Below are 21426 nucleotides of genomic sequence, written 5' to 3' on the forward strand. Positions count from 1 at the left end.
TCTTTCTTTCTTTCTTTCACAAAATATGTAAAAGATACTAAAAGAAGAACAGATCATGCTAGTTGTTTGTTAGCCTTTGCAGTGGTCAAATTCTTACAGATCAGATCTTCTCAAACCAAACATTTTTTTTTTGGAACACATTTTAAATAAGTTACTGGGGAGAACTTTTAGGGATGCAATAATTTTACAATAAATATAATGTATTGATTTATATAATAGCTCACAATATCAAATCATTTGTCGGAGAAAACATACAGTGATCATATTAACAGCATCATGACCAATGGAGCTAAATGTAAACATATATTCTTGAGGCAGGCCGACCTGCAGAACGATTCATTAAATGGTGAGTACAAAACATCCTTCTTGGTCACGCATCATATATGGCATTCATATTAATTTAATGTATATGATTTTGTTTTAATGGCCATAAATGCATTTGTTATTGTAGTCTGTAACCCTCTGCGTGGTGATTAATAAATAAATCAATATACAATTATTTAATGCGACCCAAATAGGATTTTATTTCATTTTATTTTATTTTATGCCACAGGAGAGCAGACGGAAGTTGTGCAGTTTTTTAAGATGTGCGACTCAAAGCATAAAGCAACGTTTTTATGTAACCTACTGGTAATTTAGCGCAACCAATGAGGCATATTTACCTAAATATACCTCATTGAGCGCAACTTCATGCCAGGGGTCCTTCAGGCGCACTCAGGGCTTCCCTAGCAGAGCTATGAAGGAAGATTTTGGAGGTAGGTGCCGAAGCCGTTTATAATTATATTTATGCCAAAATAAAAGAAAAAAGTACACATAACACCTGTCACATGTGTTAAAGAAGTTTTAATGTATTTTTGAGAAGATTCTCTCTGTTTTTGTGTCAAATTAATGACTTTACTAACAAGATCTGCGCTGGTTAGCATGCTAAGCTAACAGAAGCTAACGCTCGCTAGTGGTTTCTTGTTTATGCAATTTAACAAACACTGATGGAAGTTTGTGTGTTGTTTAATATACCATGTAAGCTCAAATGTGTATTTTTATATAAGAATCTGTTCTATACATGTTTTATTGGTGTTTATTGGCAGTTGGCTGTTGTAACCAGTTGCACTTATTTTTAGTGTATTGTTTTACATTGTTGATTGTGTTTTAAATGTTTTAAGGAAAAAGAAAGATATGTTTTGCTCTGAAATGTAAAATTGTTAAATGAATATATCTAGAAAAGAACAAAAATAACCACTATACGATGACATTTTAAAAGAAAGATAACTATGATGGAAGCTGGTGGAGACTCATGTATGCACTGATGGAAATGTGTGTGCTGTTTATTATGAACCCTAAATCTCTACAGATCTCTACATTAAAGACCTTTGAAGAGCAGTCCTGTGGTCTGTGACTCGGTTAAGAAAAAAACACTTGGTCATCCAGGCAGCGAGAAACGTTGCAGAGGGCTACAACTGCAGTCGCATTTCATCTGACGTCTACATCGGTGAGGTGGGGGTAAGTGGATTGATTCAATAATAATGACACTAACCTCGAGTCGTGCAGTTTAAATCTTGGAGCCCCACACGTCTTCAGCTACTGAATAGAAGTCCAGTTGCCAGTTTGACCACCATGTGGAGGCAGTGCTTATAAGGCTGAGTTTACCTGAAACTCCTTAGACTGAAGAAGTCTCAGAGGAGAGACTAAATATTTCATTAAAGAAGAACCCGTCCAGAGGCCCAGCTTAATGTTTTTAACGTATTTTTTTGATCTACCTGGATTACTGAGATGCATCRGGACATTTAGTAGTAATGTTTATATACGGAATTATTTTTTTATTTAAAATGCCTTAAAAAGCATATCCAGAATAAATAATTAATAATATTAGCTTGGGAGCTAATGTCACATATGGCCGTAGGCCATCAGTAGCATGGATACGTTTCATTTAGTAAACAAAGGGGCAGAAATGGCTCTTTTGATTGTAAAGGTTGCAGACCTCTGGTTTATAGCATCCAAGCATCTGACAGTGATTTGCTGARTCTCTGAAATTGCCCGATGGCTCTCCTCCTTTAGGACCCTAAAAGGCAGCCAATCGCTGCCCACCGGTGCTCTGCTGTTGACAATTATAGGTCAGCATGTCACAGCCTCATTGTCTTCTTTTTGAATGGCTCAGCTCCTGCTAACACCTCACTTACCATTTTAAGTGAAGCTGAAACCCCCAGGAACAGCAACTACACAGTTACCTAAATTCATTTTGTATTKTTTTAACCAAGATCAAAGAACTAAATTTATTGTCAAGTTTTGTTTAAGTGTGTGCGATACGCTAAAAACATATCATTTATCCCGAGCATGTATTTTTTTGAAAGTTCATGTTATTTTTATAACTTTTTTTGTCAGTTTAATGCGTGGCCTTCTGACACAAAAACACTCCTGCTTTAATTTGTAGTCTCATTGGGAAAAGAAAAGGCTTTACAAAGGATGTTTTATAAATGCTCTGTGGTGGGTTTATTGATTAATGCACACATGGCTTCACACATGTAATCATATTGAATTCTGTTCACAYTCAGCTCTGCATCAGTACAGGAGTATTACTGATGACTACTCATCTTATAATCAATACTATTGATACAGCTGAATATATTTGAACACTGTAGACCAAGACCCCACCTTGTTGTTTCTGGACCTACAGGGGGTTTAGACCCCAACTTTGGGAACCAATGCTGTAGATTATAAATGCCACTTAATGCCACTATTATAATGGTTTTGTGTTCCTTGACTCTTATATCTCAGTTTCATTAAACTTATATTCAGCATGATGAAATTCCTCTGATTTTTAAAGTTCAATCAAGTCTTTTAAACTACATGTGACTGATGCAAAAAGCTGTCATTATCACTGGCTACCTTTTGATGTTTATGTCACATATAAACATTCATTTTAAATTAGTCTCTTAAATATTATCTTCTGCTAAAATCCCAACAGGTTCTCACTTAAAAATCAACAGATATCCTCTCTGTAGTTTTRTCTTCTCTGAACCTCCTGACACTTTCTAGAAATACTGTGAGTTTAGTGAAGTAGYTGCCTGTCTTTGTGGCTTTGAGATTATTAACGCCTCAGTGACCACACAGCAGCTCAAAAGAGAAACTCCTGACGGGGTCAGCTCAGTCGTCAGAGACCTGGCCTTCTTACTGGCCTCTARCACAGTGATAACACCGCACAGATCCTTTGAGTAAAAGGAGAAGAGGGTTGAGCTTCACTGACGTGAAGCTGAAGGAAATTCATCAATGATCTCTGTGAAGTCCAGGATGTGTTTTCAGATAGTCTGTGCCACGTACAAAACTGATGAATGTGTTGTTTTCTGTGACTTCATTTGATCTTTTCACTCACATGCAGACAGATTTAGCTGATTTTACACATTTGCAAAGTGTTCTGCAGACAGAACTGACAAAAAACCTTAGATCTCTGACTCCTGTCACACGTGGGCTTTAATATGTTATTTCTTTATTCTACTAAAAGTTGTTGTTTGGCCCCCACCAAAAAAAGGGGTGGGGGGGGGGGGGGGGTGACACAAGAAGAAGGGCTTAACCGGGAAAATACAAACTCTTCTTCGGTGTGTGAAGTTCTGGTGATGGGAAAGTTATGACCCTGACGATACATTAGCCTACGGACTGGTGCACTCTCTTTGTTCCTGACTTGTGAGATAAAGCTAATGTGGCTGAAGCCGGACACTTTATAGAGTAATCCGGAGGGAAGTTTTGGCTCTTTGACAGGGGATTGAATTTGGAGACACTGTTGTGATTTTTTTCTCTACTGAGGTTTTAAAAAGAGCAAGAAAAGTTCAAAATTCAGAGTAAATCCCAAACACGTGCACTGTTAAGAGAAGACTGTTGGCAGATGTTAGTTTTTTTTCTTAATGTCACCTCCTTCTGCCCAGTTTGGTATTCCCTTCCAGCCTCCCCCCTGCCTGTGTTTGTGCTGCTTTTGTTTTTATGACCACTCCAGTGATCCGTCGCCTCTGCAGAGTTGTTGGTGTTAACACAGCTGAGGGGAATTACTCAAACTGTTGTTGTTGCTTCTTACCTGGCTTCAGGCTCTCTTCAGGCTRCAGGAAGTTTTTGCTGCTCACTTTGGGTTCTGAACTTTCTCCTGCACATATAAACACAGCCCGGGTGCAATAAAGCAGCTGTCATACCAGCATCTTGTCAACACGGCCTCTCTTACTTCAGCTGTCTAACAAAAAACATGAGGTCTGTAAAATGAATAGTATTATTAAGGTGTTAACCCTCTTTGGTAACAAATCATTAAAAAACATTTGTGATGTTCTTGCTTAAAATAACTCACTTTAACATTATCAACATTTTTTTTTCATTAAATAAAACTTTGTTGCATCAAGGCAGCATTGAACCATTGAAATTTACGTTTGACCTGATAGATGAGTCAGTGCGTAGTTCTGGTCATGTTGATCACTTTCATCTTAAAACAATTCCMGTYTTAAAATTTTAATAGGAGTTCACGTGAATGCAAAACTTTAAATCTTTACATCACAGTCCATTTAATCGTACACATAAAGTAACAGAATTATATGAATGTTTGCATAAGCCAAATAACAGCCAACTGTGACGCTTCTGCTGCAGCCCAGGGCATTTCCAGCGTAGACCTACATTTTTTATGTCGTGTTTGTGTACTTTTTATGTAGCCTGAAACTGACAGCAGTGTAACAGTGTACAAATCAGAGTTCATATAAAGTTCTAAAAACGTTTGAGATTGGAGTTTTAAAGGACTGTGTCTCATTGAGACTAGTCATTAGCTGAATGAAACTCTGTTTCTCCAAACGAAGGTCATTCAATAAGCTTCACAGATCTGAATCATCTGTTTCATTCAGACACTGGTTAGTKTATTGTAAATGTTTAAAATGAGAATATTGCTTTTTATCAAATTTTGTAGCAATGGTGTCATRCTGTAACTGTAAATAAATCTGCCAGGCAACACAAATAAAAGTTCACTTGAGTTGTTGAAAACCACTAACATTGACCTGMCACCACAAATAAAAGGAAGTTCATGTCTTAAAGATTCAAAATAATCCAGAAAAATCTGGGGCCAYGGCAGATCAGGGAAGCAGTCCTGTAATCCCAAGACTGTAGATTCAAGCCTTGGTTGATTCAAGAAAAGTGTCTGACGTAAAACAATTCATTTGCTGTGGTGACCTCGGGAGCAGCTGAAAGAAAAACATTTGAGAAAAATCTGAATCTGCCTGGAAAACATTAATGGACATGTCTTCATTATTGCTGAATTTGCTGTATATCAAAGTTATCAAATTGGTTTATTTTTATCAGTAAAAAAGCAACTTGTACTTTTTGAGGGACATCGTTAGTCCAAACATGTCGAACCCAGGGCCTTTTTCCTTCACAAATACTAAACCACTAAACGAGTTAAAAAACTAGTGGATACTAGCACACTAGAGGATAAACACCAACTTAGGGTCTGTCATTTAACCTGTAGCTAATTGGTCCGCTAAYGGTTTCCAAAGTTAGCTTCACTAATAGCCATTAATGAATTAACATAACTGTGCCCAGCACTGGTTGAAACTACAGGAGCTCAGCAGCTAAAATAAAATATTAGGACCATCTCTGGATTCTTCCAACAATTTACAACAATACAACAACTTTAGGGATTTTATCATTGACAAAAGATAAAAAAGACTTGTTTAAGTTGTATTTGCACTTACTTGCATGTTTTAGACAAAAAAACAGAAAGAAAATTAACTGCCTTATGTAATCTTTCATAACAACAGGGGGTAAATTCTGAATATGACAGAATCAAAAGTAGATTCTTCACTGTGATGTTTTATTGTTRTACTGTACCACTCCATGCGAAACTTGGCATAAACACTTTATACACCCGCTTTTAATCATCCGCTTATCACCATATAATGATGCCGTTATTAAAAAAAATGTAATCAGAAATATTGCTACATGTGTGCTCAATTTGCAATCACTGCCTGCACATTCTCCATAATTTGAGTCTCTGGAGTCCAGACGGTTGAGTGACAGCTGCGAGCTGGGTAATATCCATCAGTGTGGGTTTGTCRGCACTTCTGTGGGCTTTGTTGGTGGTATTGCGGGGGAGCCAACTGCAGCGAAGGCTTTTATGATGTGGCAGGAGTCGATTCTGGGAGTTTGTGCCAAGAGCAATCCAGATGTTGCTCTTCCAGCTGGTTTCAGGGGAATTCATACAGTGGATGACACAGAGCAGTGATTCCATTCTACAGGGAGAGCTGTCCACAGTTTGAAGCATCTGTTTCTGACACGTATTAGCCTGAAAAGTTTTAAGCCCAACAAACATAACCCAATGTCTCCTTTACCCATCCATGAAATTGGTTTCTGGCAACTCTAGAAAAATGTTGGACTCTTAAAAAAAAAAAAAGAAAAGAAAAGTCGCCTGGTCTTGCAGAAATGCCCCACCACCAGCTCTCAGTGTCCAGCCACAGACTGTAACTCTATAGCCTCATTGTCATGCTTCATATCCTCCTGGTGACCTCGAGCCCAATTATACAGCTGACCCAGGCTTGATGATATAACCTTGGGCGCATTTTGGGGTCTGCTGGGGCTCAGGGGTGGACCTTGTGTCGATCATGACATGTCAGSTCTTAGCGTTAACCAGGCACTTCCTTGAGTGGTCCCAGTGAAGGCTTGGAATGAAGAATAGCAGCCAGGCTACAGGCTTTAAATCTTTTTCATCTATCCACTATATCAAAACATTTTCCTTGTTTTTAAAATGTTAGTTTCAATAATAAGTGGAAAAATAAGTGACATACACAATACTTTTTTTTGTTTTTGAACATCCGTCAAAAACCTTTGACTTGCTCATTCAAATGAAGCACTATGCATTAATATACCATGCATGCAYGTTGAAATTTATTGCATTATCAGTCAAGCATGCTCAGCAGCTGCGGTGCATTAATGTGCAGCATGCTTACTATGCACTATAAACTCTGGAAGGACTGGCTGTCRTTGTTGAAGTGTTTCCTAATGGATGAGGAGTTGATTTACATTTCCAAAGGCACAAAGCCACAAAGGAATTTCTACACAAGATTCAGCTGAAAGTAAAGGTTAATGGTCCGTCAGGTAAACGTGGTGCGATTTTATTTGGTCCGAGTTGCCAACATTTCAGGCCAGAGCATAGATTTGGAGCTTAGCAAAGCATCTTCAACCAAAACGYCAGCTTTGCTAAATCATAATCTRCTAAATAAAGTTATAGCTTTGCTAAGTCATACCCCACTAAATATATAAGAAAAAATAGCAGGATCAAACACTAAACAAACAAATAGAAATGATCAGTTTACAATTTACAGGCTTGCCTGGTTTTAGCATTAWGTCTGTTGTCAGATCAATCAGGCTAAAAACAAAAGTCACAGAATTTACTGCACATATAAGGTTGTGTTTGAAYCATTCAAATGTAAATAATTTATCAGATTTATTGTTTAGTAAATGGTGGCTTTACTGCTGTATGATGTGGATAAAAAATGGATGATAATTTATTATTTTGATGATCATTTAATCCAACACCGTTTGTCTTTGACAATATAGATCAACAAATGATAAAAAGTAAATTCAAGGTAATTTTGTACAATAATGTACTRCTATATGGCCACAGATCATTCTGAATTATTCAGCCAGCAGATAAGGATTTTTTTTAAATTGGAATACTGTTCAAAACAGTTAAAGTATTTCTAACAAATTTAAAATAGATATAATTCATGATGAGCAGGCAAAATCAGATTAATAACTTGACCTTGTAAATCATAACATTTGTAGGTATTACTGAAAAAAAATTATAATGTTGAACTCCTGCATTCTCTCTGGAAAAATAAATATGTTTGACTCTTATAGTAAAAAAGATCAATCAACCCTTTTTTATTACAAAAAGAAAAGACCAGACACTTAGTTTTTTCTTAAAATAAGATTTTTAATATTACTTATTATCATAAAGATATATTTACACACTTTACAGAAATAGAAAATAAAAACACAAAGCTACGCATGAAAGGAAAAAATAAAATAAAATAAGTACTCCAAGAGCTAAAGCTTATCTTTTATAAATTAGAAACCAAAGGTTCAAATATGTACACAGTATTTCAACCATTTCTGATACACTTGTTTTATTTATTTATTTATTCATGTCATTTTATTTTTGCCCAGTTCAACATCGAAACAGAGACGGGGGACTGTACATTTGGCCTGGTGAGTAGTAATATGAGCAAACACCATGAACAGAAGAGAAGGTTCAGGAGTAATACATCGTCATTAGACCTACTAACACTGTTGTGATGCTGTGTGAGCCGACAGACTGGATTTCTTCTCCGATTGTTTTGAGTGCCACCGTTTCTCAAACACAGTGGTGGCAAGAATGGAGAATGTGTTGCAATCGAGGCGGGGTAGTGAGGTTTGTGGGTGGGTTTGGTGGGGGGCAACCTGTGCTATTCTGGGTGTCCGAAGTCTCATTTTGGTGCTCCGAGGTAACGACAGCTCGTCGTCATTTCTCTCGAGAGTTAGAATCTGGTTATGCTCAGCCAGCGGAGGAGCGTCTGATTGAGTATCAGCCACTCGATCCTGCAAGACGCCCACCTCCAAGGCCAACGGTTTGATGGGATTAGAGATCCACGAGGTAAAAAATCATTGGAATGTTGTAGCGTGCCAGCTTTGCTTCCACCCCGGCCATCAGTGAAACATTTGATAAATATAAAAAAATAATAGAAATTTTATCTGGTAGAGAATGGAGAATAGAGCGGCTACAAGATTTAAAAAGAAACAAAAAGATGATTTCCTGTTGGGACTAAACTAACCTGCTTGTAACTCCTTTCCTCCACATCTCATCTCTTACACACTCCCTGACTAAATTAATTAAACAAAAGAGCAAAAACTGAAATTCTACCAGGAAAACGTGCTGACAAGTGCATAGAAACATTACTCAGGCCTTGTGATGGTCACAGAGAGGAGGGATTGGAAAAGAGACACTGAGAGGGGAAAAGGAATCGTTGCTCTTGTTGTTGGCCTTGCTGGAAAAGACCATTAAGGAAAATGGTTTTGCTCCCCGAGCGTAATGTGTCGGTTTACCATTTCAGTTTTAGCCTGAACACGCTTGTCCTTCTACACCACCAGGCCCATTAACCCGATGTGCTGCGAGCTATGATCTACGAGAAGAGAACGCCTGAAAGCTTTCACGTGTCCACGACATATTGTGCTGCAGACTACTTTTTTTTTGTTTGTTTTCTATTTTGTTACATCCACAAAAAGAAAGATACAGCTTTTCACTGTATTTAAAAAAAAGAAGTAAGCTTTGGACAACCAGCTAGACAAGAATCAGACAAAAGAAAATCGTCACAATACACTGGAAAACCATTCCATACCAAGAGACTCTTTGTTTTTAAGGGTGTATTTTTTTCCAGCAGCATAATGGAATTGCAAAAAAGTGCAGCCTTGCAAAAAAACAAAAAAACAAAAAAAAAAAAGAAACCCATACAGAGAAGTCTTGGAGCGAAGCCACGTCTGTTCGTTGGGACGAGTTAACACCAGAGGCTTTGGATCTGTGGGATATTTGGTTTTAGTTTTTGGATTTAACTGACAACCAGACTGAGATTTAAAAGCGTAAGTTGCTCTGGTCTCTGACGGTGAGGATACATTCATGAACAGTGCGGATACAGATGTCGCTCGGCTCCGTTACAATAACTTCTGAGATGGGGATAGGGGGTGGGGAGAGTGGGTATATATTGATTCGAGCCCCTTGCCGCGACCCGGTTCTACTTTCAGCATCCTGCGGCTTTGAACTTTCATATTAACCTATCATCTTCTCCAATAAGACATCCTGAGCGAAGCCGCCTCGCCTCTCCGAGGAGCGTTAATGAAATCTACATCTCTGTCTGTGAGGGGGGGATGAAAAAATAATGCTAGAACTGAAATTATTACACTTCACAGTGCCCTAGGATTTAATGCATTTTTAATCAAGGTGGGTGGTTTTAGATGYTCTCCTAATAAAAGCTTCTCGAGACTCTGCATTTTATTATATTTGCATGAGACGTGGCGAAGGAGAGGAAAGGGCTGAAAAATCTGGGTTAATTAGATGATCGTGTGGTCAAAACAGATTTGAACGAGATGATTTTACTAATTGAACTGAAGTTAATTAAGATACATGAAGACTTTCAGTAAGCAGTTCTGCAAGCCTAAGACACCAGAAAACAGCACTGTGTGACATGATCTGAATCAGCAGGGGTTCAAAGACTGGAAATGTGGGGCGGGGGTCAGAGTGTGAGCCAGTTTAACAATGAGCTCAGACTAAGTTGCCCCAGGATCTGTGTACTTTTTGGTCATTTGTTTCTTCATTTTAACAGATACTGAAAAATGAAAATTTGGATGGCTATTCTATTTTTATTTTATACTCCAAAAATGGAAAATTGTCCATCTTTTTATTTTTCACTTAGGATGGAGCTAGTTAAATACATACATGCAGCACAGAGGAGCAGGGAAAGGAGGACAGGGAGAGGTCTGGAACTTATTTCTATCAGAAGAGTGGGTTGTGAGGTGGTTATTTATTCTTACGAGATGTAAAACAAAATTTAAACTGAGATTTTGAAAAAATCAGTGAAAATTTTTTATGTCTGAAAATTTGTATAATTTATAAACAGTCCGTAAATACATGCTAGCTAACTAGTTTTACTTTTCTTTAACAAACTGCAGACTGTATATTTTAAATTAAGCTCATTTCCAAGGGTGGGCACAGCTAAACAAAAGGTTAGGTTCACTAACCACTAATCCGCTAAACAGTAATCTTAACTCTGTTGATGCTTAACTGCTAAACAGATGGTGGAAGCTAATGCTAACTTCTAAGACAATTTCCACTCAGTCTGTCTTCATCTTCCAGTTGAAGACTGGAGGAACTGACACAAGCCTATAGGTTTAATTTGAAGTTGACAGATCTGCCATTCTAAACCAGTTCCATCTAACTTGTGATACTTCCAGTTCACCCCTTTCAGAATAAAAGCATTTCTAGATCAAGCCTGTATTTTTAAAACAAATAGCAAATGCTTTCTCTACCATACCTCTACCATATTTTATGCATGGTCAATTTTTTATTACTTATTTAAATATTGTTAAGTTATTTTGTTTCTTTTTGACACTTTTAATTTTACGTTTAGCTGCTAAAGACGCTACTTGCTACACACATGATGCCTGGAGCTCCCGGTGCTTTTAGCACATTAAGCTTATGTCCAAGAGGTCCGTGGTGAGGAACGTGAAACCACAGCAAGTTCTGCAGGGCAACGTTGAGTTGCCATAACAGATCTAAACGGCTGCTTTGACAAAAATAAAAAGGTGGACCGTTTTCCCATTTTTGGARTTTAATATGAAAATAGAACCATCCGTTTTTCATTTTTCAGTTACTGTTTTTAAAATGAAAGACCAATATGGACATGGACCCCCCAGCCAAACGTGTGGAGGTCCATCTGAGAAAGATTTACTTTAGAATTTAATGAGCTCGCCGATCAAAACCACAGCCACCTGTGCTGTGGAGGGGCAGAATAAGAAAAAACTTAAGCAGTGACAACTAAATCTTTAAACAAGAAATAGTGGCTAAAGTGGTGAATAAATGTAAGATGTAGTATATGAAAATATGCTTGTATAAGTTTTTTTTACATTTTGTGTTGAATAAATGCACAAAATAGACTGCTCTAGTACAAGCCTCTATCACAGCACCCTGAGAACAAAAGGAAATAAAACTATAACACAGAAAAAAATAAACAGTAATATATTCCAGTACGATGGAAAGGCATAGCATTTTCTGTTTCTATGATAAATATTGGTCAAAAAGGTCACACCCGCCTGTGTGCCGAATGTAAAAAAATAATAATAATAAAACAGCCAGAGCGCTAACGGCGACGGCGTTAACAACCGGGTCGGTGTTCGCTTTGAAACGACTCGTTTTCCTCGCTAACGTCGCCACGACGCGGGATATCTGTTTGCAGAAATTTAAAATGCATAATGTATCAGTGTATCAAGACTTCAAACAAGAGGTAATGTGTTTCGCTCTATACCCTTTTTTTGTAATTCCTCCATTCCTGGCAGCATCGTGGAGAACAACTTTTTTTTTATCTTTTATTTATTTATTTTTTGTATTTGGCACTTCATTAAAAGGCAAAGGCGGTCTGTCGGAGCAAACTGCCACTGCCAGTTAACAGTCGTGTAGAGCAGCTGCTCGGGGCGAGAAAAGGCTGGGTGGGGGAATCGGGGACAGATTTGGGGGGGTCAAAGGACTCCTTCAAGGTGAGACATTTTACAGTAACCTTGTCAGAAACCCCTCCTCCTCCTTCCCCGAGGTGTTAATGAGTTCAGAAACACCAAAAACAGCTTTGGATCATAGAACGAGGGAATAATTCTGTTGCTTAAATAGATTCTCTTGACAACATGTGCTTTCTCTTCAGTCCAGCTTTACTTTGCATGTGGACGTACTGACGTTTTGAGGAACAAAGCACCATTAATAATGATCGTTAAGTGACGGATATAGTCTGCGKTGACGCCTCGTCTCCTTTTCGCAGCTCAGAGCGTCGTAACAGAACTTAAAAACGGACACTTTCTGTACGATCAGCATCCTCACCTTCTTGTAAAGTAGCTACGCTGCAACAAAAGTCAAGCGGCAGAAGTAACCTTGGATCTGAGACATGTGAAGAATACATCCAGAAGCTTTAAGACTGATTGTTTTGACCGGGCTCCCTCTCCACCACATGTCATGCAAAGAGTGCGAGACACTCAGAAAAGTTGCTATGGTTGGGCTCTAATAAGCAAAATACAATGAAAGAAAAGAAAAATAAAACACTTGGGGTAAGACAGAGATAAGTAAGCAGTGAGGGAGAAAGAGAGAGACAGAGAAATAGAGTCTGATAGCTCAGGCTCAACAACCCCCACCCACACTTCCCCCTGCCTCCTTGTTGTTTTTTTCCTCCTGGAGCTGAGGGTGAGCGGCTAGTCCTGATTTTTTTTGTGTGTGGACAGAGTTGCTTGGAGAACCAGCAGGTGCTATGGACATCACTCTTCAGGCTGGGCAAGCATAGGCCCTTCGTTGCAAGGCCCCCCAAGGCAAAGGAAGAGCATAGAAATCAGAACCTGGGGGAGGGCGCTCAAAGGAATGCCTGCAAGAAAAGAAACAAGACAGAGAAAATGCAATTAGCATAATTTGTTTCTTTTTTACTTAGTCATGCAGCCATTTAGACAAACTAGTTCCGCTATTAGCCGTTAGCCGTTAGCTCGTTAGCGGGACGTGCCTTGCACTGTRATTAAAGTTCCCATTGAAACATGACAAGGCACAAAAATAAAGCAAGCACTCAAGTTTAAAAAATGCATTTTATTTACTTTACAATATGTTTGATTTTTTTTTTATTCAGCTAACAAATGTCACATTTAAATTGTTTCTCTGCTCCCTGACTTTGTGTGACACAGATTCATGAGTCATTCAGCCTTAACCAWTTTATCAGATTTCAGTTTCTAAAAGTTTGTTTTTCTACTCTGCCGCTTGTCGTCACGAAGACTGATGTCATTTGATGTTACGTCAGTGAGACAGAAAAAGAAAAAAATGCTTTTCAGAGGAAGTAAAATTGTCATCCTTCTGGATACAAAGCAGACATTGAATATTCTTTGAAACAAAAGTGACTCTCAGTGAGCTCCTGTCGAAGGTTTCTGTCTGCTATCGAGTAAATCTGGAAGAAAACATAGCCTCAGACATGTTGCAACCAGATTTCACGGTGTTTGAATGGACAGTGCAGCAGGGTGTAAGACAAACAAACATACTGTATATCTGAATGTGCAACACAAGCCCAACATTAAACCACACTATGGAGATGGGATCATTACTTCACAATATAGCAGTTTTTTTTATCTTCTTTCATCTTTTATCTCCTTTTCTGTGAATGTTTCAGGAGATTCAAACAACACAGTCCATTTACTGATAAGACCCTGCTCTTCTTTCACAACATCATTTTTTCACATTCCTGTAATGTGATGAGAACTGATTTATGGTGCATCTAATCTCCGCTCTTGTTATTTGTTGTGTTTTATTTTTTATTTTTTTGCATGATGTCACCACAACAAATCCCTCAAACTACATCTTTTTGTGAGTCTACGGGAGGAGAAACAGACCTGTGATCCACAATATTTTTGAGTTTTCTCACACTCGAGGCCACGAGGGGTTTCCACAAATTGCCCCGTGGCTTTAAATTTGTAATATCCTGTCGTCCTCTGGACCGACGCTGGCATGTCTCAGATCCAAGAGTTCGGTTTAATCTGAGTCTCCTTAGATGCTCAAAGAGGTTGACCCAGGATGCCATCTTTCTTCTCGGAGCTGCTCACATCTGGAATGTGTAACGATGAGAAAATCCAACGTTGCCTCAGGTGTCACAGGGAATAAAAGATGAGCTGCCTCCGACACTGAAATGGGGTGATGCTGCTGAACAGCACAGGCAGCAGGATGGACGACGTCAAGGGAAATCATTCAGTTTTTCATTCCCGTATAAACAGTGTTGCAGTTTTGTTCGGTCCAGTAATGGCGCGGGGTCTGTCTGTGTTCGAGACTCAGTCCAGCTTTGATCAAACAAACTGTGTCTCCAGCTGTTTCCAGAGGTGATTTTCCCACCATCAGCACAGGCGGGAGAACAAAGCAGGAGACRTGAGGAAGAACAGAACCTTTCAAGTTGATGTTTTAGAACTGGAGACTAATTCATGCTATGGATGGCAGCTCTCGTCCCAATTCTCCGTCAGGCTGTGATCATATTCTGACCAAATATAAATAATAAAACTCAGACTTAAGACTCTAAAATACAACTAATAACCGCTTAGTTTTTGTTGTGGTCAAGTTGTGGTAAATTGGCTTCTAAACATAACAGAAAAAGTGGAAAAATAGTGTTTGTTTATWTTTTATTGTAACAATGGGCCTCATGCAAGAACCGTTCGTACGCACAGATTTGTTCTTAAGTTGTGCGTACGAGTGATTTAGAAGAATTTGTGGCATTCACCAATGTTTTCATATTCTACGATTTTCTTCAGATACGAACAAAATTCTCGAGTGGTCCAGACCTGTCGTATATTTTACGAGCAGTCAGTCTGCTGTTATCCAGAGGGGTTTTCCTCCCTAATAACTTTATATTTCATTAGTTTGAAGATATTTTGAGTTGAAAATAAATTACACTCTGTGGTTATCTTGACAATATGCTATTCTGGTTGAATTAGAGTTATAATTTTAAATGTAATAATTTAGACTAACAATATAAATTGTCCGTTTGTCCATTTTCCGCCGCTTATCTGGGATCAGGTCGCGGGGGCAGCAACAAAGAGACCCCGCTCTCCCCAGCGACACCTTCCAGCTCGTCCTGGGGGACTCCGAGACGTTCCCAGGCCAGAGGGGATACATAATCCCTCCAGCAAGTCCTGGATTTTCTCCAAAGTGCCAGACTTATTTTGAAAACATTTTAAAAGGCTTATTTCAGAACCGCAACTGAGACCACTTGAGACGCGCTGAATAAATGAAAATGATTTAACACAGTTGTTTATACCATTAGCAGCTCTTTTTATTCCACAGCTGACCTGCTAAAAATGACAGATTTTCTTTTCTGGATCTCTGACAGACGGACTTCAATCTCTGAACTCGTAAAGTTCTTCTTTTTAGTTTTCGCTGTCATTTTCATGAATGGACACTTCCTTGTATCTGAGGCAGGAAACATAGCCTTATATGGTGTTTTTGGGGTGGTAATTATGCTAATCTCTCACGTGCACGAGCAGCTGGATATGAACAGGTGGAATTTACGCAGCTCATTTACACACTTTTCAGGAATAGAAAAGAGTTTGTTGAATCTGACGTGACATGTTCGTACGAACCCTTTGTATGAACAAAAGTAAGAGAAATTTAGGATAAGAATACGAACATGTTCTTGCATGAGGCCAATTGCTTCTTGGCAATAAATCTTATACTGTGCAGTTGTAAAGTCTTTTTTATGGTGCCACATTTGTAAGTAACATGCATTTGTGGATTAAGCAGCTAAGTTGAATGTAGGTTGTACGAAAATTTGATTCTGCTATTGACTTTTGTTTTGAGCTTCTGGTAGCCCAGCTGCTGATTGCAGTGGTTTTTACTCGAGTAAATGTAAAACAATTTACACATTTTTTAAAAAGAAAATGCGTAAATTGCTCATTTTGCTCAACCTGGTTTAGTGGAACCATAAGTAAATTCAACAATTTTTTTTAGAGTGCATAAACAACAAATTTCATATGAGTCGTATTGGTTTTGTAGCGTATGATGAGGTGTTAAATTTTAAAGAAGTAAAAAGTATAATTTTTATGTTACGAATGTAAGGAAATAAAAATAAATGTTCAGCTTTAAAAAAGATACATGGTAAAATTACAGAAAATTATGTAGGTACTGTAACAAAGTACTTTGTTCATAAAACATAATAGGGAATAGAGAAAACGGAACAGATTGAAAAATATGACCCAAACAGAATATAAAGGTACTGTATTTACACAGCACCAAGAGAGACTAACTTCAACTTCTTCCCTTTTAGAGACTCCATCTACACAAAAAGTGGGTTTAGTCTGATATGTCCCCTTTAAGGGGAAATAAACARGCTGTCTAACAGTATGAGATTTCTTGCTAAAAAGCATTGTTATAACAAAGAAATAATCAACCAAGCACATTTTTAAAAACTTTTGTGTGAAGTCTAAATGGGGAGACAAAACCCTCCTTGAATGAGGTGAACTATGAACTCAGCATTAATGAGCGGAGCCATTCAGAGATGGAGAACAAAAAAAAGGAAATCTTCAGCATGTTGTGGTTTAAGTGGTGTTTGCGRAGCCTGCATTGTGACTCACTGAGCCATTCACTTTTACAGAGCTTCACAGCTTCCTGAAACTCCTTTTATTACTTGGCCGGCGTTCTGGCACTGAGCATCAGCTCTAAACACTCGACTCAGTCAGAGGATTCTCACCATTTATTGGCAGAGGGAAAGTTTAAGATCCTGCACTATCTTGGCTCGCTGGTTTGAACCGTCTTTAGACGTCTCAGTTTTGAACAGCAGTCCATAAAAATACAATAAACGCTGATTGTACATCATTTTCTATAGATTGTAAAACATCTCTGGGCTGCTTTAAGAAGCGGTACTTTCAAACTTCAACGGCTTTGATCGTTTCTCCTTTAAAACTGATGAACAAAGCTTTGACGCTCTCTGATTGAATTCGCTTCTCACTATAGATTTAATTTACGATGGACCTCTGCAGGTCAGCGTGGATCAGTTCAGACCTCCTGCAGGGATATTGTGCCTCTCATATCATCTGGAGGAGACTTCTTGTTGCCTCTCACACCCGCATCCATATGTTTAAACCTAAATGCACATTTGATTGAGGTATTTTTACTCATATTTTAGTGTCTCATGGACATTTGATTTGATTGAAATCTGTTTGCGTTCAGTGTAAAATAAATAAAACTTGTCAGGCAAGTCATTTTCTCATTTTTTTTAACTTGACAGCAAGTTAAACATTCCCTGTGCTGCAGCGAAACCCAACTCTACAAGTTGTTATTTTTGGAGAAAAGTTTTTTATTTGCTTAATCGTGCGTTGAGTAAAGATTTATTCCTGCTGAAAAGTGGTCGGGTTTCTCAGAATAAATGTCCTCTGTGATAGGAAATAAATGACAGAGATTTTAACACAACCTTTGTCGTTTTAGGCAGGTGTTCAAGCTGGTAGGTGAAGTCCAGCCGTCCTCTGAGGTCCAGGCTTTCAGAGCCAACAATAACATCCTTCAGTTGACTTTCAGACCTGCTGCAGTAGTTATTAACTTTTCACTTTGTTGTCAAAAGAATCCAAACTAATTCTGCCAGCAAAGTATTTCAGCACAGTCAGCATTTATGATTTTTAAAAGATATTTATTTTATATCCTCTTGAGAAGTTCGCAGCCCTGACTTGACAGAAAACTGCCTCACAGGGCGAACTCGGCTAAGACGGGCATATTGTTTTGTGAAAAATACTCCACAGAGGCTAGAGGTCTTTCCTGATCTGCGACAAAGATTGTCGTTGGCAAAACTCACCTTGCTCTAGAACGGCATGGGCCCCTTGTGGGAAAGACGGGGCCGTGGGCGTCTTCTCTTGGCCGGTCTGTGGGTCTGACCGCCTCTCATCGGGTTCTGCTGCGCCATTTTTCTCACTGTAGCTGTCTCCTCCAGCCCTCTGCCATGCTCTGTGGAGGCCATGGGACCTGGAGGACAAACACACAAAAATAAGTTGGATAATGTTACAAAATATGCTGCAAACAGAGCTGCACACTATATAGTTTGAGTGGATCTTTGTTGCAATATGCGCGCATAATTGTCGGAAACAACAAGAAAACCTTTAAAGAAGACACTGAGGGCAACGTCTTTCATCATGAAATGTAAACAAAAAATGAGGTGACGTCAGAGGATTTTTCAGAATTTCAGGATTTCAGAATGTCCTGCGCCTTTGGAGCGGTCTCTAGTCCACATGGCATTCACATATGCATTCGGACCGCATCAGAATTCTCTTGCAACTGAGCCGAGACCTAGGTGCGTAGGCAAACCAGAGTTTGTCTTTTTGGTCCGTAACAGAGTTTGATTATGTATTCGCACCTCCCCAAACGACACAGACTTTCTAGGCAAACAAACTAGAGTTTGATTTAAAGCGGACTAAACTGGTGTGAATGCACCCTAATGACACAGAGGTTACACGTTGGGTGGTAAAATGCAATTCGTGTTTGCACATGATATAAGGAAACGTGCTCAATAAAAGCAAGCAATGAAAGATAACAAAAATAACTCAAATATAACAAATGACAAAAAGAGGTAAGATCAACAGCATAATTTAAAGTTTTCTTTAAGTCATCAGTTGAAATTTCCTGAATTTTTTTTTTTCAGATTGCAGGGCTAGAAAATATTGCAGTGTCAGCTCTTTCCAAAATTGTGCAACCCTACTACAAAACTTCTTCTAACTCTGGGTATCACAATGTGATCGTAAACCAAATCCATCAGAGCTTAAAGCAAGTGTGTCGCAAAATCTGAGCAGGGATCAGATGGATGATGGTTGAGGAAACCAGAGACAAGTCTGAATAAGTGTGTGTGTGTGTGTGTGTGTGTGGGTGTGTGTGGGTTGGTGGGGGGGGGGGCTTCGTTAAGGCCACCCAGCGTTTCAGCTCATCAGGGCATTGTGGTCCAACAGGAAGGCAGAGAGGAGAAACTAAACCCTGGTGTTTCACGTCTCCATCACTTTCTCTGGAGTTTACAAACGTCAYGCCTCGTGGAGGTGCGTTGTGTCGGAGGAGCTTTAGGATGGCTTTAAGACCGGCATGTGGATATCTTAGCTGTGTGTTTTTAGAGTTGTCCCAGATGTTTTCAGTCATCTCCCAATAAGTGTGGCCTGATCCCCCTAAGCCCCTCATTTTCTTCATGGTTTGGTCCAGCCCCAAGAGCCTGTGTGACCTCTCCACCTAACGCAAACTGACAGATGTCCTTTGTTTTATAATACATGTAAGATGTGTTTGGTCAAGAAAAAGCAATAAAACTCAGATAAAAGTGGTTAGATCTAACACATAAAAAGTGATGAATTTGTGTTTTTTATCAATTCATCTCCTGAGTTATTGAAGCAAAGCTGAATAAAAACAGTCCTGCATTCCTTAGAACCATATATCTGTCATTAGAAGTTTACAAAAGTTGATTCCAAACTCCTCCTGGACTGAGCGATGCATTATTCTGACTCTTCTGTGCTCTAGTTCCCTTTGAGTTTGAGACAACAAACAGTTCGGAGCAAAACCACACCAACTTTTCCCTTTTTTTTGTGTTCTTCACCCATCAGGAAGCTGATTGGCATTATTCACACGAGGTCATGACATTCCTGTCTCCTCCCCTCTGAGAGGCTGGCACCATTTTTAGAATTCCCCAGAGAACGACCTTCTTTGGCTTTTTCAACAGCCTGGGTGAGGACACAGCTTTAGATAAGTCAGCCGTCTGTCTGCRAAGGCTTGTAAAAAAAAAAAAAGCACACAGAGGCTAGCAGCTGAGCAGCTTAGAGAAACGGTGATGATGCTAAGGTTTGCAGTTTCTTTAAGATTCTTTTAATCAATTGGCAAGCTGCTGAACAGACAAGCAGCTGCAACCCTGAGGGTACCGAATGACGGACAGTTTTTGGGCTGATTCGGAACAAAAAAAGACAATCATTTTCTTTAACACAGTGCAACTTTCTTCAATCACAGTACCCAAAACACAATAAGGCGAACAAAGTCTTTATAAACAAAAACTTTCAGCTGTGGCTCCCTGAAGGCTTTTGATTTATGAGAACAACTTTCCTAACAAGCAGGAATAAGGCTTTCAGATTTAGAAGTAAAGCAGACTCAGACTGCTTGCTAAATATTTTCACTGAATATCCTTGAAACGCCAGACATCTTAAGTTCCATTTCCACACTAATCCTCTTCTGTATCACACAGTATATTTATAGGCTGTTTCACTTAAGCAGACAAACCAAACAAAGACAAAAGTGAACAGATATATTTCCACGTCTCAAACACGTTCCCCCACTTTCTCTGACTCTTTCTGGAGGCATTCAGCTCTCTTCTTTCAAACCCAGAAGTTTGGATGTTTGAGTCGAATCTGAGGCTGTATTTATGAGGAGGTCCTGTTTCTCCTCACTTTCCCCATGAAAAAACAAAACAAGAAACGATGCAAATCCTAACACAACCAAAACTCAAGAATAGCATTAGACTTGTAAACAAAACCAGTCCTCTTTTAGGATTTTACCTGCAAATGTTTCAGTATACTACAAGTATTCAGGAAAGAGAGATAAATTCATCAAATTTTGTCAAAATGGTTCCAAAGATAACTTTATTATCCAATTTTCACCTTATACTCCAAAAAYGGGAAAAAAATAAATAAATAAAAAAGGCTCATTGTTTTTGTCAAATTGGAAGTCATTAAAGCAACTCAGCGCTGTACTGTGGACGTTTCAGTCATCAGTGATGAGAGGATTCAGGACAGACAATCGGTTTTCAGGTGTAAACTAGTGAACTTATATGTTTCACTAGTTAAAGTTCATTATTTTTTGTCCTGTGTTGTTTCATAAACATAACCTAGCTCCACCTAGGTTGCCTACCTGGAGCTTACTGCAAACTGTATTCTAGGCTAGTTAATTCCTTCAATTTGATTTTCAATATCTAAAAATCAAATGGCCAAATTTTAAACATGCCTGTTTCCTCTAACCCAGACGAAGCAACCATGAAGTGAAGACAAACCGATCAAAACTGAAATAATATGGAAAGGAAGTTGATTGACCATTGAGCAAGCAATTTGTTTCAACCGTAAGTCTTAAAACTGCACTGCCAACCTGCAGCTGATGTTTAGGTTACAGTCTGTGCTCAACCCCCAACC

The 21426-nt window shown here is 38.9% G+C and overlaps 1 protein-coding gene and 1 long non-coding RNA gene across 3 annotated transcripts in view; one reads left to right on the forward strand and one right to left on the reverse strand.

Moving 5' to 3' along the window:
• The first annotated feature begins 713 nt into the window (after positions 1-713).
• The window catches only part of LOC106514821 (uncharacterized), a 69698-nt gene continuing 48985 nt past the window's right edge, over positions 714-21426 (forward strand). For both annotated transcript variants that reach the window (XR_001309932.1, XR_001309933.1), the window contains exons 1-2: positions 714-755; positions 1349-1497. This is a non-coding gene — a long non-coding RNA (uncharacterized LOC106514821). The remainder of the gene's footprint in view (positions 756-1348; positions 1498-21426) is intronic.
• apln (apelin) overlaps positions 7922-21426 on the reverse strand; it is a 25872-nt gene continuing 12367 nt past the window's right edge. Inside the window, exons 2-3 of the mRNA XM_014004253.1 lie at positions 18087-18253; positions 7922-13151 (exon numbers count right to left, since the gene is read on the reverse strand). Coding sequence (XP_013859707.1) covers positions 18093-18253 — 161 coding nt within the window. The 3' untranslated portion in view covers positions 7922-13151; positions 18087-18092. The remainder of the gene's footprint in view (positions 13152-18086; positions 18254-21426) is intronic.

Source organism: Austrofundulus limnaeus, unplaced genomic scaffold (genome assembly GCF_001266775.1).
Source record: "Austrofundulus limnaeus strain Quisiro unplaced genomic scaffold, Austrofundulus_limnaeus-1.0 Scaffold1, whole genome shotgun sequence".
In the NCBI taxonomy this organism is placed as follows: Eukaryota; Metazoa; Chordata; class Actinopteri; order Cyprinodontiformes; family Rivulidae; genus Austrofundulus; species Austrofundulus limnaeus.